Source organism: Talpa occidentalis, unplaced genomic scaffold (assembly GCF_014898055.3).
Source record: "Talpa occidentalis isolate TD23 unplaced genomic scaffold, MPIMG_talOcc4v2.1 talOcc4.2, whole genome shotgun sequence".
Classification (NCBI taxonomy): Eukaryota; Metazoa; Chordata; class Mammalia; order Eulipotyphla; family Talpidae; genus Talpa; species Talpa occidentalis.
In genome coordinates, this window is record NW_023602073.1 from 19,649,341 (window position 1) to 19,672,174 (window position 22,834).

The 22,834-nt window shown below is 36.1% G+C and overlaps 1 protein-coding gene across 1 annotated transcript; it reads right to left on the reverse strand.

The window, feature by feature from the left end:
- Positions 1-1,647: 1,647 nt before the first annotated feature.
- LOC119253102 (putative olfactory receptor 2B3) lies at positions 1,648-2,738 on the reverse strand. The gene has a single exon (XM_037520756.2). It carries the CDS (start codon positions 2,703-2,705, stop codon positions 1,743-1,745), a length of 963 nt encoding a protein of 320 aa, XP_037376653.1. The 5' UTR covers positions 2,706-2,738; the 3' UTR covers positions 1,648-1,742.
- Positions 2,739-22,834: the final 20,096 nt, after the last annotated feature.

Consider the following 22,834-nt stretch of genomic DNA (forward strand, 5'->3'; position numbering starts at 1 on the left):
TGATCTGAAGTCTCACATTTGGTAAAACATGTAATTATTATATTAGAGCCATAGTCTGCTTTTAGTTGTTTTGTATTGATGTGATATTTTATCATTAAATTACTTTGTTTACTTACCTGATATGTTCAAACTGCAGTTAACAACCCCTGCTTCATTATGTATGTTTTGTACTCTATGTTTTAACCATATTAAATTACTAGTAGCTTTTATAAAGCTTTGTTTTGTAACTCTTTGTTGCTTGAAATGTTTCATGTATGTCCTTACTTTGCTAACTGCAAATAATCATTTAAGTGCCCTAGGTTAAGAGTCTTTCTCTAGAGGACTAGAATATTTAGTAGAGAAATTTTGATTATTTTTCCTCTGGTATAGTACTATCTTTCAAACAATATATATTTTTTGAATGGCTACCCAAGTTAAGAATGAATTAAATCAGATCAATATTAGAAATAGAATTTCTATTAAGATTTCTATAATAGAGTCCTCCTTGGTGGTGTCAGGGTTAAGTCTCAGTGCTATCATGCTGTATCACTGCTGTGGCCTGAGTTCAGTCCTGCACCAGGAGCTAATCCCCACATGGCACAGCAGACCTCTCCAGTCTGAAGTGGCTGCTCCCCTCAGCAGTGTATTTTAGTAGCTCTGACTGATCTGCTCTGCACTCTGTCTCTGGTAAATCCTCTCACCCTCCCTGCCCTACCCCTCTCCCCCACACCTCTGGCCTGCGCTCCAGTTTTTCTATGCATAAATACATAAATAAATCTTAAAAAATATTTAAAAAAGATTTATATAATAATTAGCTTTATAATTTAGAGGAGATCAGAGGATCTCTGTGCTTGTGGCAATACTTAGGACAAATAAGGAGGTGACAAAAGAAAAAAAATGGAGAAATGTATCCATGGGGAACAAGGGGATGAACAAAAAATGCAGTTGAAAATGAAACTCAGCTGACTTTTCAAGTGTCTACTATGACACGCACACCCTTAGACCACATGCTAAAGTAATTTCTGGAAGGTGTATGAAAAATTTTGTCAAAGGATGAGAGGTTAAAAGAGAATGAGGACAGGTCTCTTCTGGTGGCACAGCGGTTGAGCAATGGGCTGCGAAGCTGCCTGCAGCCTCTGCTGCACCGGTTCGATTCCCCAGCCGCTGGCGAGGGTCCCACACATGGCGCAACAGACCTCTCCTGCCGCACCCGCTGCTCCCCTCAGCAGTGTATTTTGTCAGTCTGCCTGTTTTCTTCCCCGCTCTGGCTCTGGTGAATTCTCTCATCCTCCTGTGCTTTTGACTGTATCCAGTTCTTGTATGAATAAATAAATAAATCTTTAAAAAAAAAGAGAATGAGGACTTGGATGCCAATGGCAATATTTTATGCTTGGAGTCACTGGTTATTTAATCATAAAGTTGTGGCTACACAAGATGGTTGTAGGACAAATAGTATATAACTGAGAAGCTCTACCATCCCAAAGTCCCACCTGTTCTGAAACTGATAGGAAATTAACAGAACTTCTCACAAGAGTACGATGAACAGAGTACATTGAGGGAACTTCTGTAAAGCAAGGGAATTTTTAATATAGAACAGATATTTCTGCTTTTAGCTTTGATTCCTTAATAGAGGAAGACTTTCTTAACCATTGGTAAAATTAAATGAAATCATAACAGCCTGGAAAATAGAAAAATCAGTTCAAACATTATTTCCATCTTCAAGAATAAGGACTCAGAACATTCTTGTCACAATGGAGGACTTCTCACTTGTTACAAAAAAAGATTTGGGGCATCACCCTGTTGAAGCCCTCCTTCATGTCTTTATTTCTAAGGCTGTAGATGAGGGGATTCAACATGGGTGTGAAGATCGCATAGAAGAGGGAAACCATCTTTCCCCAGTCCTTAGAGGTAGAGGAAGGTGGTTGTAGGTACATATAGATGGCTGCCCCATAAAAGAGAGACACCACAACCATGTGGGAACCACATGTCCCAAAAGCTTTTCTTCGTCCTTCTGCTGACCTGATTCTCAATACTGCTTGCACTATGAAGCCATAGGAAATAATGATCAATGTCACTGGAATTAGCAGGATTAATACACTAAAGAAAAAGAGCTCAGACTCAATTGGCTTCGTGTCAGCACATGACAACTTGAGAAGGGCAGGAACCTCACAGAAAAAGTGGTCCACTTCCCGATGACCACAGCGGGGCATGTTAAGGGTCAAGGAAGATTGCAACACTGAGTTGCTAAAGCCAATGAACCATGAGATGGCTGTCATCCTTAAGCAGAACCAAGGATTCATAATGACTACATAGTGGAGGGGTCTGCAAATTGCCACATATCTATCAAAGGACATAACCACAAGGATGAGACACTCAGTAGCACCTAGGGCCAGGAAGATGATGAGTTGGGCTACACAGCCTCCATAACTGATGGTCTTCTTGTGGTGAGAAATATTTATCAATATATGAGGGACTGTGCTTGTGGTATAACAGAGATCCAGGATGGAGAGATTAATGAGAAAGAAATACATAGGTGTGTGAAGTTTGGGGTCCAGAATGCATACTGTCATGATGGAGACATTGCCAAAGATGGTGATCGTATATGATATTAATAAGAGTACAAAAAGAGGAATTTGTAGCCAGGGCCTGTCTGAAAAGCCAAGAAGTATGAACTCTTTGGGGGAGCTCTCATTTGCCCAATTCATCATGACTCGTTTGTTTTTCATTCCTAAAAAATATAAAATAGAAAAGTAGTCAATCGATAATTATTAAATATCCTTATTGGAACAGACCTGACTTTTAAATTGAGTAATACAACACCAGATATAATTTGTAGTACCCTTGTGAAGCACAATACTGTGGTTGGAAAGCAGTTGTGTGTTCAGCAGTTGGGTTTAACTTACTTTATGAAGTAAATTATTATACTTAAATGACAAAGTATAGAAACTTATATACATAAAAGATGGACAATTGTAAGTCTCCTCTTCCTTTTCTTACCTCCTAATCTACCTTAATAAACATTTTAATGATAAATATTGCCTTCAATCCAAATATTTAAAATTCAGGCTGAAAATGCCTAGTAATAGAGAAGCTTTATGAATTTTATCTCATTTGGTCATGTGATTTTTATGAGTTGTCCCTTTCTTTTAGATGATGTGTGCACCTGCTTTTCCACAATGAGGTATCTAATATCACAAGTATTACATGCTTTGATTCAAGGTAATAAAATTATAGCTTATTTGAGATTTATAGATGACGATTCCCCCATCTTCAAACACGTTGATGATTATCATATAACTGATAATCTAATTAAAACTCAGTGCCTGAACTACACCCTTCCTAATTTTCATCAAAACCTGGACATATAGACATGATCTACATTTTACTGCTGGTGTGACTCAATGGGAACAAATATTTTGTTACTGAGTGTAATGGTGAGACCATGACTCAAAGTTAGGGTTTAATGACCATTCTTTTCTTGGTACCATATCACCCTCCCAAAATGCAGATAGCCCAAAACTGACTGCATATAATACAACAGTGGTTATAGGTAAAAACAGAAACAATGTATTTCAATTATATTATCAGTTGTTAAGCTCTATGCCCCAAGTACACCTAAATCTCTTCAGTCTAGCGGTCTGTGTATTTAAAATCAAGATCATCAATATGACTTCCCCCATTTGAAATTACAATCTACTGTGTCTATATTTAAGAAAAAGGATAAAATAAGGGTTGTCATGCCTTACACTGGATGGACTATCATAGCTACAGGAAGACTAAGTTGACCGTGGAATGTCAGCATGGCAATGAATAGAAGTGGTTCTATGATTCATAACTCTGTCTAGTATATGTGTGGCTTTAATTTTGGCTTTTTAGCTACAGATTTACATTATTCCTTGGTAAATAACTAATTCACCTGTGTGTGTGGGTATAAAAAGTTTGATATTTGATTTCTTTGGGTGTCTGTAATTCAATTTTCCATGAAAAAAGATTAGATAGAATGATAAGAGATAAATGCAAGGTGGAAGAATGTGCAGTTTTTATGGCAAAACAATTGATATATTAAAGTATAAAGAATTATTAAATGATAATTATGAGGAAAGATCAAAATTCCAATAAAAAGTGAGCAATGGATATAAATAACCGTATGAGGAAGAAGAAATAGAGAAAAAGTAAAAATGGAAGAAATGAAACTTCCTCATCATTAAACACAAATCAAAACAATATGGAAATAATGGCATTATCTATTCATTTGATCATTTATAAAAATCACCTCTGTAAGCAAGCTGTTAGGAACACTGCCTCTGGAACTCAAATTTATTTCTGAGCTGGGTGATGCTATTGGGCAAGTTGGTGAATATTGTGTCACATTAAACACAAAAATCTCTGTGTTGATAATAAGATTGTAAAGTTCAAATGAGTTTAGGACAGTACTTGAAACACAGTAAGTATTTAATGAATGTGGACTAGTTGTCACTAACATCATTAATATTAATCATGAGTAGTAGCCATTATAGTAATAAATTATTGTCTCAGCTTGGAAATTATATGAGAAAACAGACAAGCAAAGTATTTTCGGTGGTGTCAATGCTTTTTATTATCTTATAAAATTATAGAAAGAAATTGTCAACTATACATATCACTGTTTGTTTCTAGCATAAAACTAAGAATATAGTTTTATAGAAAATGAATCAAGTCAATGGTTAGTGTGCTATCTGAAGGGCATGAGGAATAAGAGGGCTCTCTGACCAGTTTTTTTTCCTACATCTGTACTGAGCAGTTGCTTTTTTCCCATCTGTTTCCCAACATATTTTCCTTCTACATTTTGTATGGCCCTGGTGTCAGCTTATCCTCCAGTTCCTCTTTTACATCATCAGAAAATAAAATCACCCCTTGACAAGTGATATGTTCACTCTACTGTCTTAGCTCCTTTTCTACTTATATATCCTTTAATAATCAAAAGAAACTTCAAATACCACTTTTTAATTTTTTTTTTGCTTAAACCAGTTCCATTGACCCTTTTTGAAAAGGGCATGATGATAACAAGGTTTTTTGAATCACTGAAACTACTTGATATTTATTTCAAGATTACCAGAAACAAACTGAACACTGATTATTTAATGTGATGCATCCCAGAGGCAGGGATATGGGTGAGATGATCTTGAGAGACCCTTCCCATTCTTGGTAATATGGTTCTTTGCCATTGATATCACTCACCTTTTTTTCTAGTGTCAAAGTGATGTCCATCCCTTTCTCTATGCCATGTTTTGATGGAAGTATGGTCCAAAGACAGGTTGATAAATGCAGTGACTTTTGATCATTCACCCCTTGTGACATTCTTATTAACTACTTTTTACCCACAAATTCAGAAAGAAATGAGCATATAATTTGGACTGCATCAAGCACATTTAATAAGAAAAAAGTCCTATGACAAGGTGAGATTGTATTCCAGATATTATCTTTAGTTGCTGGGGTACTTTTGATGGACACTGGCTCATCATATCAGGTTACTAATGGATTTTACAAAGAGAAGCGATTTTATAGACATCAGCAACATTGACAGAGTTCTAGAGAGAAGGTGGATTTACTATTCATACAATGCTGTGTCCTCTATTTTAGCCCTAGGGATTCCAAAGTCCCTCAGGTTTAATTGGTCATTGTGTCCAGAGAGGAACTAAACGAACTCTATTCCCAACTGTATTGGTAGCAAAATACAGGCATGTAGGTGCTTTACAAATTTTAAAAGTAGGGTGAAGATAAATCATGAAAAACAATAATGGAGTTGTTTAAACAGGAGGACACAAAGTTAAATGAACTTATATCCTCAAATCTTTTTTAAATGGTCTCAAGGTCAATGTGTGGGAAGATATTATTTTTATTGTCTTGCTGTTCATTAATTTTTGCAATGAATATGTTTTGGTGAAAGCTGCTAATAATATCAAACAAACTTACAATAAATAAGTTAACACATTGAAATTTAAGGCAGGCATGACTTCATTAGCGCAGAAATAGTAATAATATGGGACTGGAACAAAGGTAGCTTTTGAGAATAAGTGATTATGTAGTTTATAATTAAATGTGCACTCACTTAAGATTTTTTTTTAAAGATTTATTTATTTATTTATACAAGCACTGGGTACAGTCAGAAGCACGGGAGGGTGAGAGAATTCACCAGAGCCGGAGCGGGGAACAGAACAGGCAAACTGATGAAATACACTGCTGAGGGGAGCAGCGGGCGCAGCAGAAGTCTGTCACGCCATGTGGGACCCTCACTGGTGGCCGGGGATCAAACCGGCGCTGCAGAGGCTGAGGGCAGCTTTGCAGGCCAGTGCTCAACCGCTGCGCCACCAGGGGAGGCCCTCACTTAAGATTTTTAATTAAAAAATGAAATTCATTGTGGTTAAGACTAGATGTAATCTCAAAGAAAAGAAATTTCTAGTATCGTATTTTTTTATTGAACTAACATTGCATTAAAACATTATATAAATTCAGATTTTCATCATTATAAATCAATGTCTGTATATCTACATTAAGTTCACCTCTAACAGTTCACATCTATCCTTCACCACATCATTGTTCCTTTCCTCCTAATTTGCCCACTTGCCCCTTCGTTTTTGGTAACCACTAATTAGTCTTAGAGCACAAAAGTTTATTTTTCTTTTATTTAGCTCATCATCTCAGTGTTTGTCTTTTTCTGGCTTATTTCACTAACTGTCAGTCCCTCTAGGTTCTTCCATCTTGTTATAGATGGCAGGATTTAATCTTTTTAAGGTTTTATTATTTTTGATTGAGGTAATGTTGGTCTATGATACTATATATTATTTAGCTATAACAGTTCATTCGTCTTTCATTTTTTTAAATAGCTGAGCAGTATTCAATTGTGTATTTATTTCATGTCTTCTTTTTCTGTTCATCAGTCGATGGGCAGTTAGGATGTTTCCAATTCTTGGTTGCAGATATCGTGCTAGCATTTTATTTTATTTTTTCAAAGATTTATTTATTTATGCATACAAGAACAGGAGTATAGGCCAGAGGTGTGGGGGTTGTGGGGGGAGAGGATTCACCAGGGAGCTGAACAGGCAGATGTACTAAAATACACTGCTGAGGCGAGCAGCGGGTGAGACAGGAGAGGTCTGCTGCTCCGTGGCCATGTGGGTAGCTCCCTGGCCGGCCAGGGATTGAACTCATGCTGCAGAGGCTGCGAATAGCTTCACAGTGCTGTGCTTAATACCTTGTGCCACCAGGGAGGCCCTGTAGCATTTTAATGTATTGATTTTCACCCATTTTCTTCTGTGTATAATTCATTATTATAAATTTTAAAGTCATATATGTAGAGCTTAATTATTCTCTAAATTATAACATTTCCTTTTAAATTGACACATCACTGTGTAAGTTTTAAGAATACAGCTTTACACCCCTTCAAATGCATGGTACCATCTACAGCCAAGGGAGTCAGCAATTAGGTTTGCACCCCAATGAAGCCAACTCCCTGAATGGTGGGAGGGAAGTACTGTGAGGGAAATTTGGGGCTTTGCATTCCAGGTCCCAGGAGGTTCCAGGAAATCTAAGTGACATGAGTCAGGGTGTCTGACTTTCCCAGCAAGGAGTTTTCTCAACAATCAGCAGTTTTTCCAAATCTTTCAGAAATGCAGTTGGAACAAGTTAATGGTTAATCATAAGGAGGGAATAGGGGGTGCAATTCAGAGACAACAGTTAATCTAGGGAGGGGATGCGAGAGTGGTTAGAATTTATTTTCACTTATTCCTAATTTTTAGTCTAGGGGAGCTTTCTCTTGCAAACGGAGGAGATCCAGTTATAACATGGTTAAAGAAGACCATTCCTTTTATTGCTGAGTAATATAACATTCCTTAATATAACACAGTTCATTTATCCTATTGCTAAATATTCATGTTGCTTCCTGATTTTGATATTCTAAATAGTTGCATTGAGCTTCACATAAAAATTTTTATTTTTTAGAGCAGTAAAATTGAGAGGAAGGTACAGCGATTTCCCATATACGCCCTGCTCTCACATGTACAACGCTTCCACTGCTCACTCACATCTGAATGGTACATTTATCAAGGATGAACTTACATTGACACGTCATAATCACCCAAATCCCAAAGTTTAGGTCAAGGTTCACTCTTGGTGTAGTATATTCTATGGGTTTAGACAAATGTTTAGTTATTTGTATCCATCATTACACCATCCAGACTATTCTCACAGTCCCCAAAATGCCTTGTGCTCTGTCTGGTCATCTCTTCCTGCACTCCACCCTGGCAACCACTGATCTTTTTATTGTCTCCAGTTTTTCCTTTTTCTAGAACATCATACAGTTGGGGTCATATAATAAGTTGTGAATTTTTAACATTTTTTTTTTTGTGGACAACTATTTCACATCTCTTGGATAAATACCTAGGGGTGGAGAGGTGGAGATATTGGGTCATGGGATACATATAAGTTCAACTGTTTAAGAAACTGATAAAAAACCCCTCAATTTTCTGATGTGGTTGGGCCCTTCTTGTTTGTCCCAGCAGTGTAAGAGACACCTGATTGTTCACATCCAACATTTGATGCGAGATGTTTTGATTCCAGCCATGCTGGTTGGTGTGTATGGCATCTCACTATAGATTTGTTTTTCATTTACCCAGTGAATTGTGTTGGACAATTTTTAATGTCCTCACTGGTCATTTGTATGTTTTCTTTTGTGTGGTGTCTATTCATTTATCTGTTTAAAAATTGCATTATTTGGCTTTTTATTGTGTAGAGGGGATTCTTTGCTGGATACAAGTTGTCAGGCGTCTATCTGTGTGGTAAATATTTTATCCCATTCTGTGACTTGTCTTTATTATCCTGATGGTCATTTGTGATAAGAGAAGTTTTAAAATTTAAAATTTTAAATGAAGTTTAAAAATTTTCAGATTATGAAGACCAGTTTATCACTTTTAATGACTTTCACTTTCTCTGAGTTCTCAAGGCAATCTTTTTTTTTAAAGATTTATTTATTTATGCAAGAGCTTGGGTACAGGCCAGAGGTGCAGGAGGTTGAGAAGATTCACCAGAGGTAGAGCAGGGAACAGAACAGGCAGATTGATGGAGGTACACTGCTGAGGGGAGCAGCAGGCAAGACAGGAGAAGTCATCATGCCATGTGGGTAGCTCTCTGGCTGGCCAGCAATTGAACCCTACTTGCAAAGGCTGTGGACAGCTTCATAGCACTGCACTCAACCTGCTGTGCCACCAGGGAGGCCCTCTCAAGGAAATCTTTATCCAAAAGTAACAGAGGGATTCTCCTATGTTGTTTTCTGTAACACAATTCTTTTGCATTTTGTGTTACGGTTTTCAGAGGCTGCGGGAGTTGATTACCAATCAATATGTCTAAAATTTGAGTTATGCAGGGCCTCTCTGGTGGCGCAGGCTGTTGAGCACCGCGCTGTGAACCTGTCCGCAGCCTCTGCAGCATGGGTTAGATCCAGGCCGGCCAAGGAGAAACTAACATGATGCAGCAGACCTCTCCTGTCACACTGATCCCCTCAGCAGTGTATTTCGGTCAGTCTGCCTGTTCTGTTCCCCGCTCTGTCTCTGGTGAATCCCCTCACCCTCCCACACATCTGGCCTGTACTCTGGTTCCTGTATCAATAAATAAATCATTAAAAAAAAGAAAACAAGAAAATCTACTTTAAAAAAATTAAATTTTACACATGCAATATGAGTAAGTTCTAGAGATCTGTTGCATAGCATAGTGACTAAAGTTAGCAATGCTATATTGCGTACTTGAAAAGAAGGGTAGATATCTTGTTATATGTTCTTACTACCATAATTAAAAATTAGAAGACCTATGAGAAGATTCTCTCTATGCCAGCTCAGGCATAGGTATAGTGTAGATTGGGTATCACAACAACGATTCATTGGAAGGGTACCTTAGTGCTGCTGCCTTCTTTTCGAATTTGTTTTTTCAGTGATGACAAAAAATATAACTTCATTTAAAGTGTATATCAGGGGCCTCCCTGGTGACGCAGGCTGTTGGGAGCCACACTATGAAGCTGTCCACAGCCTCTGCAGCACGGGTTCGATCCCCGCAGGCCGCGAGAATCCCGCATGACGCAGCAGATCTCTCCTGTCTCGCCCGCTGCTCCTCTCAGCAGTGTATTTCTTCAGTCTGCCTGTTCTGTTCCCTGCTCTGTCTCTGGTAAATCCTCTCACCCTCCCGCGCATCTAGCCTGTACCCCGGCTCTTGTATAAAAATAAATAAATCTTTAAAAAAAATAAAGTGTCTTTCAAACATTTGAGATATAATGTGCCTATCAGCAGAGTTCCAGGCTCAGGGAGCACTCAAACTGTCTGTTCTATCCATAATGATAACTTAAATGCTTTCTATCTATTAAAGAAGCTGAGAGAAGGAAGAGATAAGTATGTATTTATAGAATTTGATATATTAACTTTCTTTTTTACTAGGCTGGTTCTCTTTATTTGTTTCTGTTGACTCATACAGAGTCAATTCCTTATTCCTTATAACTTTGTCACCATCCATTCATTTGTTTTGCTATTGTCAAATTTATTACATTTCTGTATGATGTAGCTACAGATATATACTTTTACATGCATTATTTTATACACTTGCTTTTAAATCAGTTCCGAGATATGCATTTACACCATCATTTATAATTAAATAATTGCACTGGTGTGTGTATATATATATATATATATTTTTTTTCTTTTTGGTGGAAGTTCAGTTTGATAGTTTGTGAGATCAGATTTTATTAAATTGAAAAAAATTTGAATTACTTAAATTTTCTTTGTTGTGGTAACATTGGCTTACCACAGTGTATATGATTTAGGGAAATGGGTTCATACTTCCTCAGATGTATGTTACCACACTGTCCCTACCATCTATAGGTTACTGGGCCCTTTTACCCCCTTTGTCCTTGCCTACCCTTCTTCCCCCTCTAATAGCCCCAATTCTGCAGTCATATTTCTACAGTATATTTTGGTTTAGTTTTGTCTGCTCCTTTGTTGTTGTTTTTTCCTTTTTTTAAAAAGATTTATTTATTTATTTATTTATTTATTTATTTATTTATTTATTTATTTATTTATTTATATATAAGCACTGGGTACTGAAACATGGGAGGGTGTGAGAATTCACCAGAGCCAGAGCGGGGAGCAGAACAGGCAGACTGATGAAGTAGACTGCTGAGGGGAGCAGCGGTTGGCAGGAGAGGTCTGCGTGCCATGTGGGACCCTTGCCGGAGGCCGGGGATCGAACCGCCACTGCAGAGGCTGTGGGCACTGGGGAGGCCCTGTTTTTCCCTTTGTATTGCACACATGAGTGAAATCATCTGGTCTTTGTCTTTCTCCTAATTTCATTTAGCATAATCCCCTCCACTTCCATCTATGTTGTTGCAAATGGCAAAAGTTCATTTAAAAAATTTGAGTAGTATTCCACTGTGTGTGAGTATGTGTGTGTGTGTGTGTGTGTGTATTTGTGATTATATATATCATATATATCTTAAATATATATGAATTAAGAATTAAGCAATGAATTAAGAAGATGTGGTATATAACACATATAGACCACATCTTAATTCATTGCTTAATTATTATATATATACCACATCTTCTTAATTATATATACTACATATACACACCATATATAATATATTTTATACACACACACACACACACACACCACATCTTCTTAATTCATTGCTCAGTTGATGGGTATTTAGGTTGTTTCCATAAGTTAGTTATTGTAAATTGCTCTTTTTTTTTTTTAAAGATTTATTTATTTATTTATACAAGCACTGGGCGCAGCAGGAAAGGTCTGTCGCACCATGTGGGACCCTCACCAGTGGCCGGGGATCAAACCAGCACTGCAGAGGCTTCAGGCAGCTTTGCAACCCAGCACTCAACCGCTGTGCCACCGGGGAGGCCTATTAAAGTGTTCTTGAATGAACATAAGACTGCATATATCTTTCAAATTAGTTCTTTTGTATTCTTTGGGTAAATACCTAGGAGTGGAATTTCTAGATCATATGATATATCTATTTTTAGGAGCCTCTATACTGTTTTCATAGGGGCTAGGTCAGTATATATTCCCACCAATATTATATGAGAACTCCTTTTTCTCCACACCCGTGCCAACATTTGTTGTTCCTGTGTTTTTTGTTTTTTTGTGTTTTTTTTTGGATATGAGCTGTTCTCACAGTTGTGAGGTAATATTTCATTGTGGTTTTGATTGGCTTTCACTACAATAGGTGATGAACATTTTTTCACATGCCTGATCCCTTATTTGGTTCCCCTATATTCCTCCTATAAGTGAAACCATCCAATATTTTTCTTTTTCCTTCTGACTTATTTAACTGAGCAGAGTTCCTGCTAGTTCCATTCACATTGCTGTGAATGGCATGAATTTATCTTTTCTGATAGTTGAATAGTATTCCATTGTGTATATATACCACATCTTCTTGATCCAGTCATCTATTTTTGGGCATTTGGGTTGTTTCCAGATTTTACCTATTATCAATGGTGCTGCAATAAAACAGGGGTACAGGTGATCTTTGGAATCAATGTTTTTGTGTCCTTTGGGTATATCCCCAGGAGTGGAATTGCTGGGTCATATGGTAGCTCCATTTTTAGTAGACTGAGGAACCTCTAGAGAGCTTTCCATAGTGGTTGGACCAGTTTGCAGTCCAACCAACAATGTAGGAGAGTGCCTTTTTCGCCACATCCTCACCAACATTTGTTGTTGCTAGTTTTTTTCTTCTTTTATTTATTTATTTATTATTATTTTTAAAATTTTATATATTTTTTACATAATTTTTCATTTTTGCACAATGTATGCATTTTTATCTTGGTTATAGTCCCCATGCAATTCCTAACCTGCCTTGCTTTGATCCCACGCCCATCCCTCCACTGCCCCACAGTGCATTTGTGGTTTATAGTTGCTTGTTGATTTTGATTTTTACTTATTATAATTAGTCTTTTTCCTGGTCCTTTATTTAGGTTTTTTAAATTCCTGTTATGAGTGAGACCATCCAGTATTTTTCTTTTTCTTTCTGGCTTATTTCACTGAGCATGATCCCTTCCAGCTCCATCCATGTTGCTTCAAATTGCATGAATTTATCTTTTTTGATTGATGAATAATATTTCATTGTGTATATGTTCCATATCTTCCTGATCCAGTCATTTACTTTTGGGCATTTGGATTGTTTCCATAGCTTAGCTATAGGAAATAGTGCTGCTATAAACATAGAGGTGCACGTGCCCTTTTGAATTAAAATTTCTGTGTCCTTTGGGTAAATGCCTAGGAGTGGAATTGCTGGATCATATGGAAGCACCATCGTTAGCAGGTTGAGGAATCTCCACACAGCTTTCCATAGTGGTTGGACCAGTTTGCACTTCCCATCAGCAGTGCAGGAGATTTCTTTTTTCTCTACATCCTCGCTAACATCCGTTGTTGCTAGTTTTTTTTAATATGTGCCATTTTCACTGGTGCAAGATGGTATCTCATTGTAGTTTTGATTTGCATTTCCCTGATTACAGTGATATTGAACATTTTTTCATGTGCCTGTTGGCCATTTGCATTCCTCTTTGGAGAAATGTCTTCTAAGCTCTTTCTGCCCATTTCTTGACTGGGTTGTTTACTTTGTTTTTGTTGAGTTGTGTGAGTTCTTTGTATATCTTTGTGATCAATCCCTTATCAGTTGTATGGGGTACAAAAACTTTTTCCCAATCAGTGGGATATCTCTTTGTTTTGGTTAATGTCTCTTTTGCTGTACAGAAGCTTTCAGTTTCATGTAATCCTAGGTGGATATAACAGCATATTTTGCAGACCCTGTAAAGACATTATTGGTTTCTTTTGGGAGAATGTGCCTCAAGTTAGGTTACATGTTTTGAATTTTCACTCTATACTCTTCATAGACTTAAAGGTAAATATGTATTCTGAGAATAAATCACAAAAAATAGTTAACATGATTAACTTTGATTCTTTTACTTAGGTTTGACCATGAAACAAATTATGTAATAAATAACATGTGATTTTTTTATAATTGTCAAATCATTTATGAAATAAATTGAAAGCGTACTTTGGAAGGTATAGATTCTACCTTTGATTGAGCTACTTTATATCTCACAACTTCAAAAATTTCCAGTTTCCCAGATTTCTGATCTCATAAAATTAAAATTATTTTGTTATTTATTCACATATCCCAATGAATTTAGTGAGTTAAAATACTACGCTTTGAAAAATAGATTATCAGGGCCTCCCCTGGTGGTGCATCAGTTGAGCTCTGGGCTGCGAAGCTTCCCGTAGCCTCTGCAGTGCCAGTTCAATCCCCGGCCACCTGTGAGGGTTCCACATGGCACGCAGACCTCTCCTGCCACATCCTTCTGCCTGTTCTGTTCCCGCTCTGGCTCTGGTGAATTCTCTCACCCTCCTGCGCTTCTGACTGTACCCAGTGCTTGTATAAATAAATAAATAAATCTTAAAAAAAATAGATTATCACCGCAGTCCCCTATGCTCCTTCCTCACTCCCTCTGCTCACTCCCCCACCCCGGAGTATGTCTCAGGTTTATAATTGTCTGTTTTTGCTTTGTTGTGTTTTGCACAGTTATTATTATTTTTTTACACTGATGTCATATTTGGTTCCCTATATTTCTGTTATAAGTGAAACCATGTGATATTTTTCTTTCTCCTTCTGGCTTATTTCACTGAGCATAATTCCTTCTAGCTCCATCCACGTTGCTGCGAATGACATGAATTTATCTTTTTTGATTGCTGAATAATATTCCATTGTGTCTATATACCATATCTTTTTGATCCAATCATCTATTTTTGGGCATTTTGGTTGTTTCAGGTTTTACCTATTGTAAATAGTGCTGCAATAAACATAGGTGTACAGGTGCTCCTTTGAATCACAGGGGACTGTGGTGATGGTGCATGGGTGTCTTGGGGAAGGAAATTCTATGGGGACTCAATCTGAGGGGGTGCAGGGAAGCAAATACTGTTTAAAAAAATTTAAAAAATGATAAATGTTAAAATAAAAAGCATTAAAAAAAGGACTGGGAAAAAATGAAAAATAAAAATAAAAAAATAAAAAATAGATTAAATAATTAAAAATTATTTAATTCTTATAAATACTCATTTCAGTTTTAGTAACTTGTGTTTGTTAAAAAAAACTAGAAGTCTTTCCACATTTATCTCATTTTCTTTATGGTTTAAGTTTCAGTGTGTTGCTATAGGATTTACTACTAACTATTATTATTAAATCTACTTTCTCACTAATGGTTTGCTCATTAATTAAATTTATTTTTTTCTTTTGAGCATGGGAAAATCAGAGGAAAAGAGCAACACTTTTATTTTCCCAAATATTTGGTAATTTTTCCAGGGAGCATAAAATTTTTGACTATATATCCCTAATAAAAGCATTCAAAGGTTTTGATCTCCTGTTTTTCACTACATTTTTCCTCAATTTATGGGTGAAAAGGCATAATTTGATCTTTATTTCAGAATAAATGGTTCACTTACCTATGGATTTTGTACTAGATTTTGTATAAAAGTATACGAAAGGAAAATGGGAATACACATTGGGAATGTTGACTCAGATTATGCTTGTATCTACTGCTCTGAACAGTTGCCAGTCTCTGGTGATCTGGTAATAAATAACTTAATGCTATTTTTTGACTCCCTGGCACCTGAAAAGGAAAGACCTAGAATTGAATTTTGACTGATTCATTTTGATGCTGAACAATACTCAATTATTTTATCTCTCTCATCTAAGACAGAAAACTCTAAAATGTAACTTTTCTCTGTAAGCTTTTATGAAATGCACTTAAAACTTGTAAAAGCTTCAAATACCATTGGGATAAATTCAAATTCAAAATGAAAGAATCCCTAGGGATAGGAAGAAAGTGAGTTCATGAAAACCAGCAACTCTTCAACTTTATAATGAGATCCCAGGAGTTATGCTCTTCCCTATTGTAAATAACTATTTATGAGGAAGTCTTGCTTTTTCCTTGACTTTAATCATCAAATATTAATCTCTTTATTCAGAATCTTTGAGGATTTTCTCCCCATATGTCTAGAGGGATAGAAATGGCAGTGCATTCATCAATTTCTCAGAAAGAGGAATGGACCACTCAAAAGGTGGTTCCTCAAAAGGAACCATTGGCAAAAATGGAGAATTTTAGTCTGTCTCCAAAAGGGAAATCAAGAGGAAATTTTTTTTTTCTCAAGGAGGAGATTTTTGAAGGGGAAGTTCCACAGGGTGGGCAGAGGGGTGCAGCAGGACAGCTTGCTCAGGATTGAGCTATCCTGGGCATGCACAGATCAGTTCCATTCCAATTGGGCACTCAGGGCTCATAGTCTCCATTCAGAAAAATGTACGAGGAGTGTTAGTATTGGAGGAGTATTAGTATTGTCAGTTCTTCCATTGTTTATTTTTCTTTTAGAGATAAGAAGTGATCTTTCCTTGTTAGGACATTTATAGTTACCCTTTATCAGATTAAGGAAGTTTCCTTTTATTGGTATATGCTAAATGTTTTTATGTGAAATGAATGAATGCTGCATTTTACCATTTCCCCCCGTATCTGTTGAAATAATCATATGATTTTCCCTTTATTTTTTAAATACAGGATATAACATCAGTTCTTTTGAGCATTAAAATGACTTTGAATTTCTAGAATAATATTATAGTTGGTCACAATCTGTTTTCCTTTTGATTGATATAATTCTTGTACTAAATGCCAGTAATTTGCTGACAATTTTGTATTATGTTCATGAGAGAGATAGACCTGTAATTTCCCCCTTTTGAACCAAGTTGGAAGACTTGGGACACTGGATTTCAAGATTTATTATAAAGAGATGGTGGTTAAAACAATGTCAAAGTGTGCAAGAATTGACAAGGAGCATAATGAAGTACAACAAAGAATCTAGAAACAGACACACATGAATCTAGACACTAGGGTTTTTTTTTTTTTTTTTTTTTTTTTTTTGTGGGACCTTCGCCGGTGGCTGGGGAACGAACCGGCGCTGCAGAGGCTGCGGGCAGCCTTGCAGTCCAGTGCTCAACCGCTGCGCAATCAGGGGAGGGGCTTAGATACTAGATTTTTAACAAACTTCACAGTGAAGAAAAGAAAGGAGAGGGCAATCTTTTAAGCAAAGAAATAGTATTCTGTCAATTGGATATCCATATAAAATAAATATTGACACTTTTCTCTCAGAAATTATTTCCCTATTGATTATAGATATTATAAATATGAATGACAATACAAAAATTATCCAGAAAGTCACAGTGAGGAATATGTTCATTAGCTTGTGTTTGGCAAGGTTTAAAAAAAAATAATGGCAAAGTAACGCTAGTTATAAAGGAAGTGATTGATAAATTGTGCTATTTTTGCTGAGTTGTATGAGTTATTTGTAGATCTTCAATATAAGTTTCTTGTCTTATGTATGGTGTGCAAGTGTTTTTTCCCATTCGTTAGTGTTCGTATGATTTATCATTTTTTATCCTTTACTCTGAATCTGCATATGTAGATTTTATTTTAGTTTTTTAAAAATTATTTAATTTTTTTGTTTTATTTGGATAATTTGGAGTCATTTACATTTATATAATTTGTATACTACTACATGTATAAATTATATCATTACTAGAATTTGCAGCTACTATTTTTCTGCATGTTTTGTATTGGTCTAATGTTATATTTATCTTTTATTCCACTGCATTTGTACCTTTATATTATCAAATATTGCTTTATTTAGGCCCTTTATTCACTTATTAGTTTGTTAGCAGTACATTATTATCTTTTAGTGGCTATATTAGACATTACAAGGTTTATCTTTGACTTGTTATAGGCTACTTCAAATTTGTGCATTTACCAATTTTTTTTGAGAACTGATTTAGCATGATTTCTGATCTATACTGTTAAGTGAAAAAAAGTCTTTTTTCTTAATAATTTTTATTTTTTACATCATTGTTCATTTTTAAACAATATTTGCTTCCCCCCACCCTCTCAGGTGTAGTCCCCATAGAGTTTCCTTTTGAGGAACCACCTGTGCACCATCACTTCAGTCCTCTGTGCTCCTCCCTCCCCCACTCTGATCCCTCTTCTGCCTCCTTCCCTGCAGTATGTCTCTACTTTATAATTGTCTGGTTTTGCTTTGTTGTGTTTTGTACTGTTATTATTATTTTTATTTTTAATTTATTTTTAATTTTAAATTTTTTACATCATTGTTTATTTTTATTTATTTTTAAAATAATGAATATTCATTTTTATTTTATTTTTTATATTTTTATATATTTTTTATTTTTTATATCATTGCTCATTTTTAAACAATACTTTCTTCCCCCCATCCCCTCAGGTGTAGTCCCCACAGCGTTTCCTTCACCAATGCACCCGTGCACCATCACTTCAGTCCCCTGTGCTCCTCCTTCCCTCCCTCTAATCCCTCTTCCTCCTCCTCCCCTGCAGTATGTCTCTGATTTATAATTGTCTGTTTTTGCTTCGTTGTGCTTTTTACTGTTATTTTTTTTATACTGAGGTCTTATTTGGCTCACCTATATTCCTGCTATAAGTGAAACAATGCAATAGTTTTCTTTTTCCTTCTAGCTTATTTCACTGAGCATTATTCCTTCTAGCTCCATCCATGTTGCTGCGAATGGCATGAGTTTCTCTTTTTGATTGCTGAATAATATTCCCATTGTGTTTATATACCACATCTTCTTGATCTGGTCATCTATTTTTGGGCATTTGGATTGTTTCCAGGTTTTATCTATTGTAAATAGTGCTGCAATAAACATAGGTGTACAGGTTTTCTTTGGAATCAATGTTTTTGTGTCCTTTGGGTAGATCCCTAGGGGTGGAATTGCTGGGTCATCTGGTAGCTCCATTTTTAGTAGACTGAGGAAACTCCAGACAGCTTTCCATAGTGGTTGGACCAGTTTGCACTCCCACCAGCAATGTAGGAGAGTTCCTTTTTCTCCACATCCTCGCCAACATTTGTTGTTGCTAGTTTTTTTGATATGTGCCATTCTTACTAGTGTTAGATGGTATCTCAATGTGGTTTTGATTTGCATTTTCCTGATTATAAGGGATGTTGATCATTTTTTCATATGCCTGTTGGTCATTTGCATTTCCTCTTTGTAGAAATGTCTTTGACATTCTTTTGCCCATTTCTGGATTGTTTACTTTGTTTTTGTTGAGTTGTGTGAGTTCTTTCTATATCTTTGTGATCACCTCTTATCAACTGAATGGAGTACAAAGATTTTTCCCCAGGTGGTGGGGTATCTCTTTGTTTTGGTTAATGTCTTTTTTGCTGTACAGAAGCTTTTCAGTTTGATGTAATCCCAGGTGTTTATCTCTTCCTTGACTTTCTTTCCTTTTGGTGATGTGTCTTTAAAGATGTTATTAAAAAAAGATAAAGATGTTATTATAATGTATGTCTTGTAGTGTTTTACCTATATTTTCTTCTATATATTTTATGGTTTCAAGTCTTATGCCCAGATCTTTTATGCATTTTGAGTTGATTTCTGTGCATGGTGAGAGTTAGTGGTCTAGTTTCATTTTTTTGTATGTGGTGGGCCAGTTTTCCCAGCACCATTTATTGAACAAACTGTCCATGTTCCATAGCATGTTCTTTTCTCCTTTGTCAAAGATCAATTGCTCATATAAGTGTGGTTTTATTTCTAGGCTCTCTATTTGGTTCTATTGGTCTGAGTTTCTGTTTTTGTTCCAATACCAAACTGTTTTAATTATTATGGCCTTGTAGTATAGCTTGAAATTTGGAAGTGTGATACCTCCTTTCTCCTTTGTTTTTATCAGTAGGGCTTTGGCTATTTGTGTTTTTTTGTGGTTCCATATGAATTTCATCAGTATTTGTTCTATCTCTTTAAAGAATGTCATTAATATTTTTATTGGAATAGCATTGAATCTCTATATTGCTTTTGATAGGATGGCCATTTTAATAATGTTAATTCTTCCAATCCATGAGCAGGGGATGTCTTTCCATTTATTTGTGTCTTCTATTTCTTTTAACAGTGTTTTATAATTTTCTTTGTATAAGTCTTTCACCTCTTTTGTTAGGTTTATTCCCAAGTATTTGATTTTTTTTGTTTCAATTATAAAAGAGATGGTTTTCTTGATTTCTTCCTCTTCAGACTGATTTTTTTGTGTATAGGAAGGCTACTGATTTTTGTATGTTGATTTTGTATCTTGCTACTTTACTGAACTGGTTGATTATTTTGAGTAGTTTTTCTGTGGAGTTTTTAGGGTTCTCTATGTATATTATCATATCGTCTGCAAATAGTGATAGTTTTACTTCTTCTTTCCCTATTTGTATTCCTTGTATCTCTTTCTCTTGTCTTATTGCCCTGGATAGGATCTCCAGTATTATATTGAAGAGCAGTGGCAAGAGAGGACATCCTTGTTTTGTTCCTGATCTTAAAGGAAAGGCCTTCCCTTTTTGCCATTGAAAATAATATTGGCAGTGGGTTTGTCATATATGGCTTTTATCATGTTAAGGTGTATGTTCCTTTTGTCCTGAGAATTTCAAGGGCCTTCATCATAAATGGATGTTGGACTTTGTCAAATGCTTTCTCAGCATCCATTGATTTGATCATATGGTTTTTATTTTTCTTTTTGTTGATGTGTTGGATTACACTGATTGATTTTCATTTGTTGAACCATCCTTGTGCCCCTGGGATGAATCCTACTTGATTGTAGTGTATTATCCCTTTGAGTCATAAAATGAGTCATAAGATATGTGGAGTCAAATCCTTCAAAACTGTTAGAAGAAAATGACAAATTTACAATTTTAAATTTTTTTTACAGATTGTATTTACCAATCATATATAGTAAAATAAGAAATTAATAAAAAGATTATAAAAAATAGGCACTACTATCATTATGAGAGGGAGGCAGTCCATAAGTTTGCATCCTAAAAGCCACACTCATATAATTTATTATTGCAGAATAAATAAAATTTAAATTTACAAGGCATTTATAACTAAACTTCAACAGTAATGTATATAAAAATTTGTGGTATGCAATAATACTTACAGGGGAATTTATAGTTTTACATGCGTTATTAGAAAATAAAAATGCTTGGAAAACAGACTAAACATTTGAGTTAAGAAGTGAAGAAAAGAACAACAAAATAAAACCAAAGAAAATAGGAGGTAATGAAGATAAAGGGAGAAATGAATGAAATAGGAGATTCATAGAATAAATAACACAACTGATCAACTGAAAAAAACTGATTCTTTGTATTGAGTAATAAAATAAAAACCTCAATATGTACAAAACCTACAGAAGTAAATATTAAAGTTAAAAAGTGACACAAAGGGTCCTCTCCAATTGTGCAGCAGGTTGAGCACAGCGCTATGAAGCTGTCTGCAGCTTCTGCAGCACAGGTTTAATTTCCCACCGGCCATGGAGATACCCACATGGTGCAGCAGACCTCTCTTGCCTCACCCGCTGCTCCCCTCAGCAGTGTCTTTGGTCTGTCTGACTATTCTGCTCCCCGATCTGTCTCTGGTGAATTCTCTCACCCTCCTGTGCCTCTGGCCTGTACCCTAGTTCTTGTATAAATAAATAAACCTTTAAAAATAAAATATTTCTTAAAAAGTGGCACACAATGTATTGGGGATTTTGAGTACCACAAGACATTATTTCATAAATAAATTGTTTCTTTTCTTTTTTTATTTTATATATATTTTATATCATTCTCCCTTTTCATACAAGGTATGCTTTCTCCTCTCAAATGTAGTTACTGTAAAGTTCCTACCACCAATGCATCCGCGCACCATCACCATAGTTCCTTGTGCTCTTTCCTCCCCTGTTTTGATCCCTTTTTCTCCCCCTCCCTATAGAATGTTTCTGATTTATAGTTGCCTGTTAAGTTTGTTTTTTAATTTATTATAATTATTACTTTTTTCCTAATACCTTATTTGGTTCCCCTAAATTCCTGCTAGAAATGAAAACATCCTATATTTGTCTCTTTTTTCACTGAGCATAAATAAATTAAATGAATAACTTAAAAATATAAATGCAATGGATAATTTTCTAAATAAAAACGTAAATGATCCAATCCATCCAAGAAAGAAAAGCCTGAGTAAACCAATAATTTCAAAAAAAATGAGCTCGGGATCATAAATATCCAACAATCTACCCTCAAATGCACAATGCTTAATCTGTTTTATGGCAGTTTGATAAAATTCAAATAGCCATTAATTATAGTCTTAATGTCTTCCAGAGTTTAGTAATAAATAGGAAGTTTCCAAATTCATTTTATGAGACTAATGAAACTGTTATAGGACAGGGAGAGGGGCAGCCCAAACCCTGCAAACCTGCCTATTCTAAATGGGTTCTGCCATCTGCCGCATCAACACAAAACACATGAGACTTTAATAGGAAGGAACTTTAATACAATTAGGAAACAATACAGGAAAGGCAAAGAATATAGTTTCTAAATCAAGCACCCAAAGTTACCCGTCCCCTCATGGGTAAAACTCTGTCCAAATGGGATTGGCCCAGAGCAAGGCCCCAAAGCCTGCCACAAGTCTAAAGCATCTTACAGTGGGGACCCACAGAAAAGGGTCAGAAACAACCAGACAAGCCCAGAAGGAAAAGAGCAAAATCAACATCAAGATAAAAGCTGCCATTGTCACCTCCCCACGGGTCTCACCCACATCCGTGTCACCCAGTCCACAACCAAAAGACAAGCATAGTTTCTTCACATGTCTCTTGGCTCCATGTGCCTCCTCCAGGTCTACTTCTGGCTCTATCCTGCTTCCTTCCTCAGTCTCTGCAGCTTCTTCTCTTCCTGCTCAGCTCCACCCTTCCTTGGGTGGGGCAGGAAA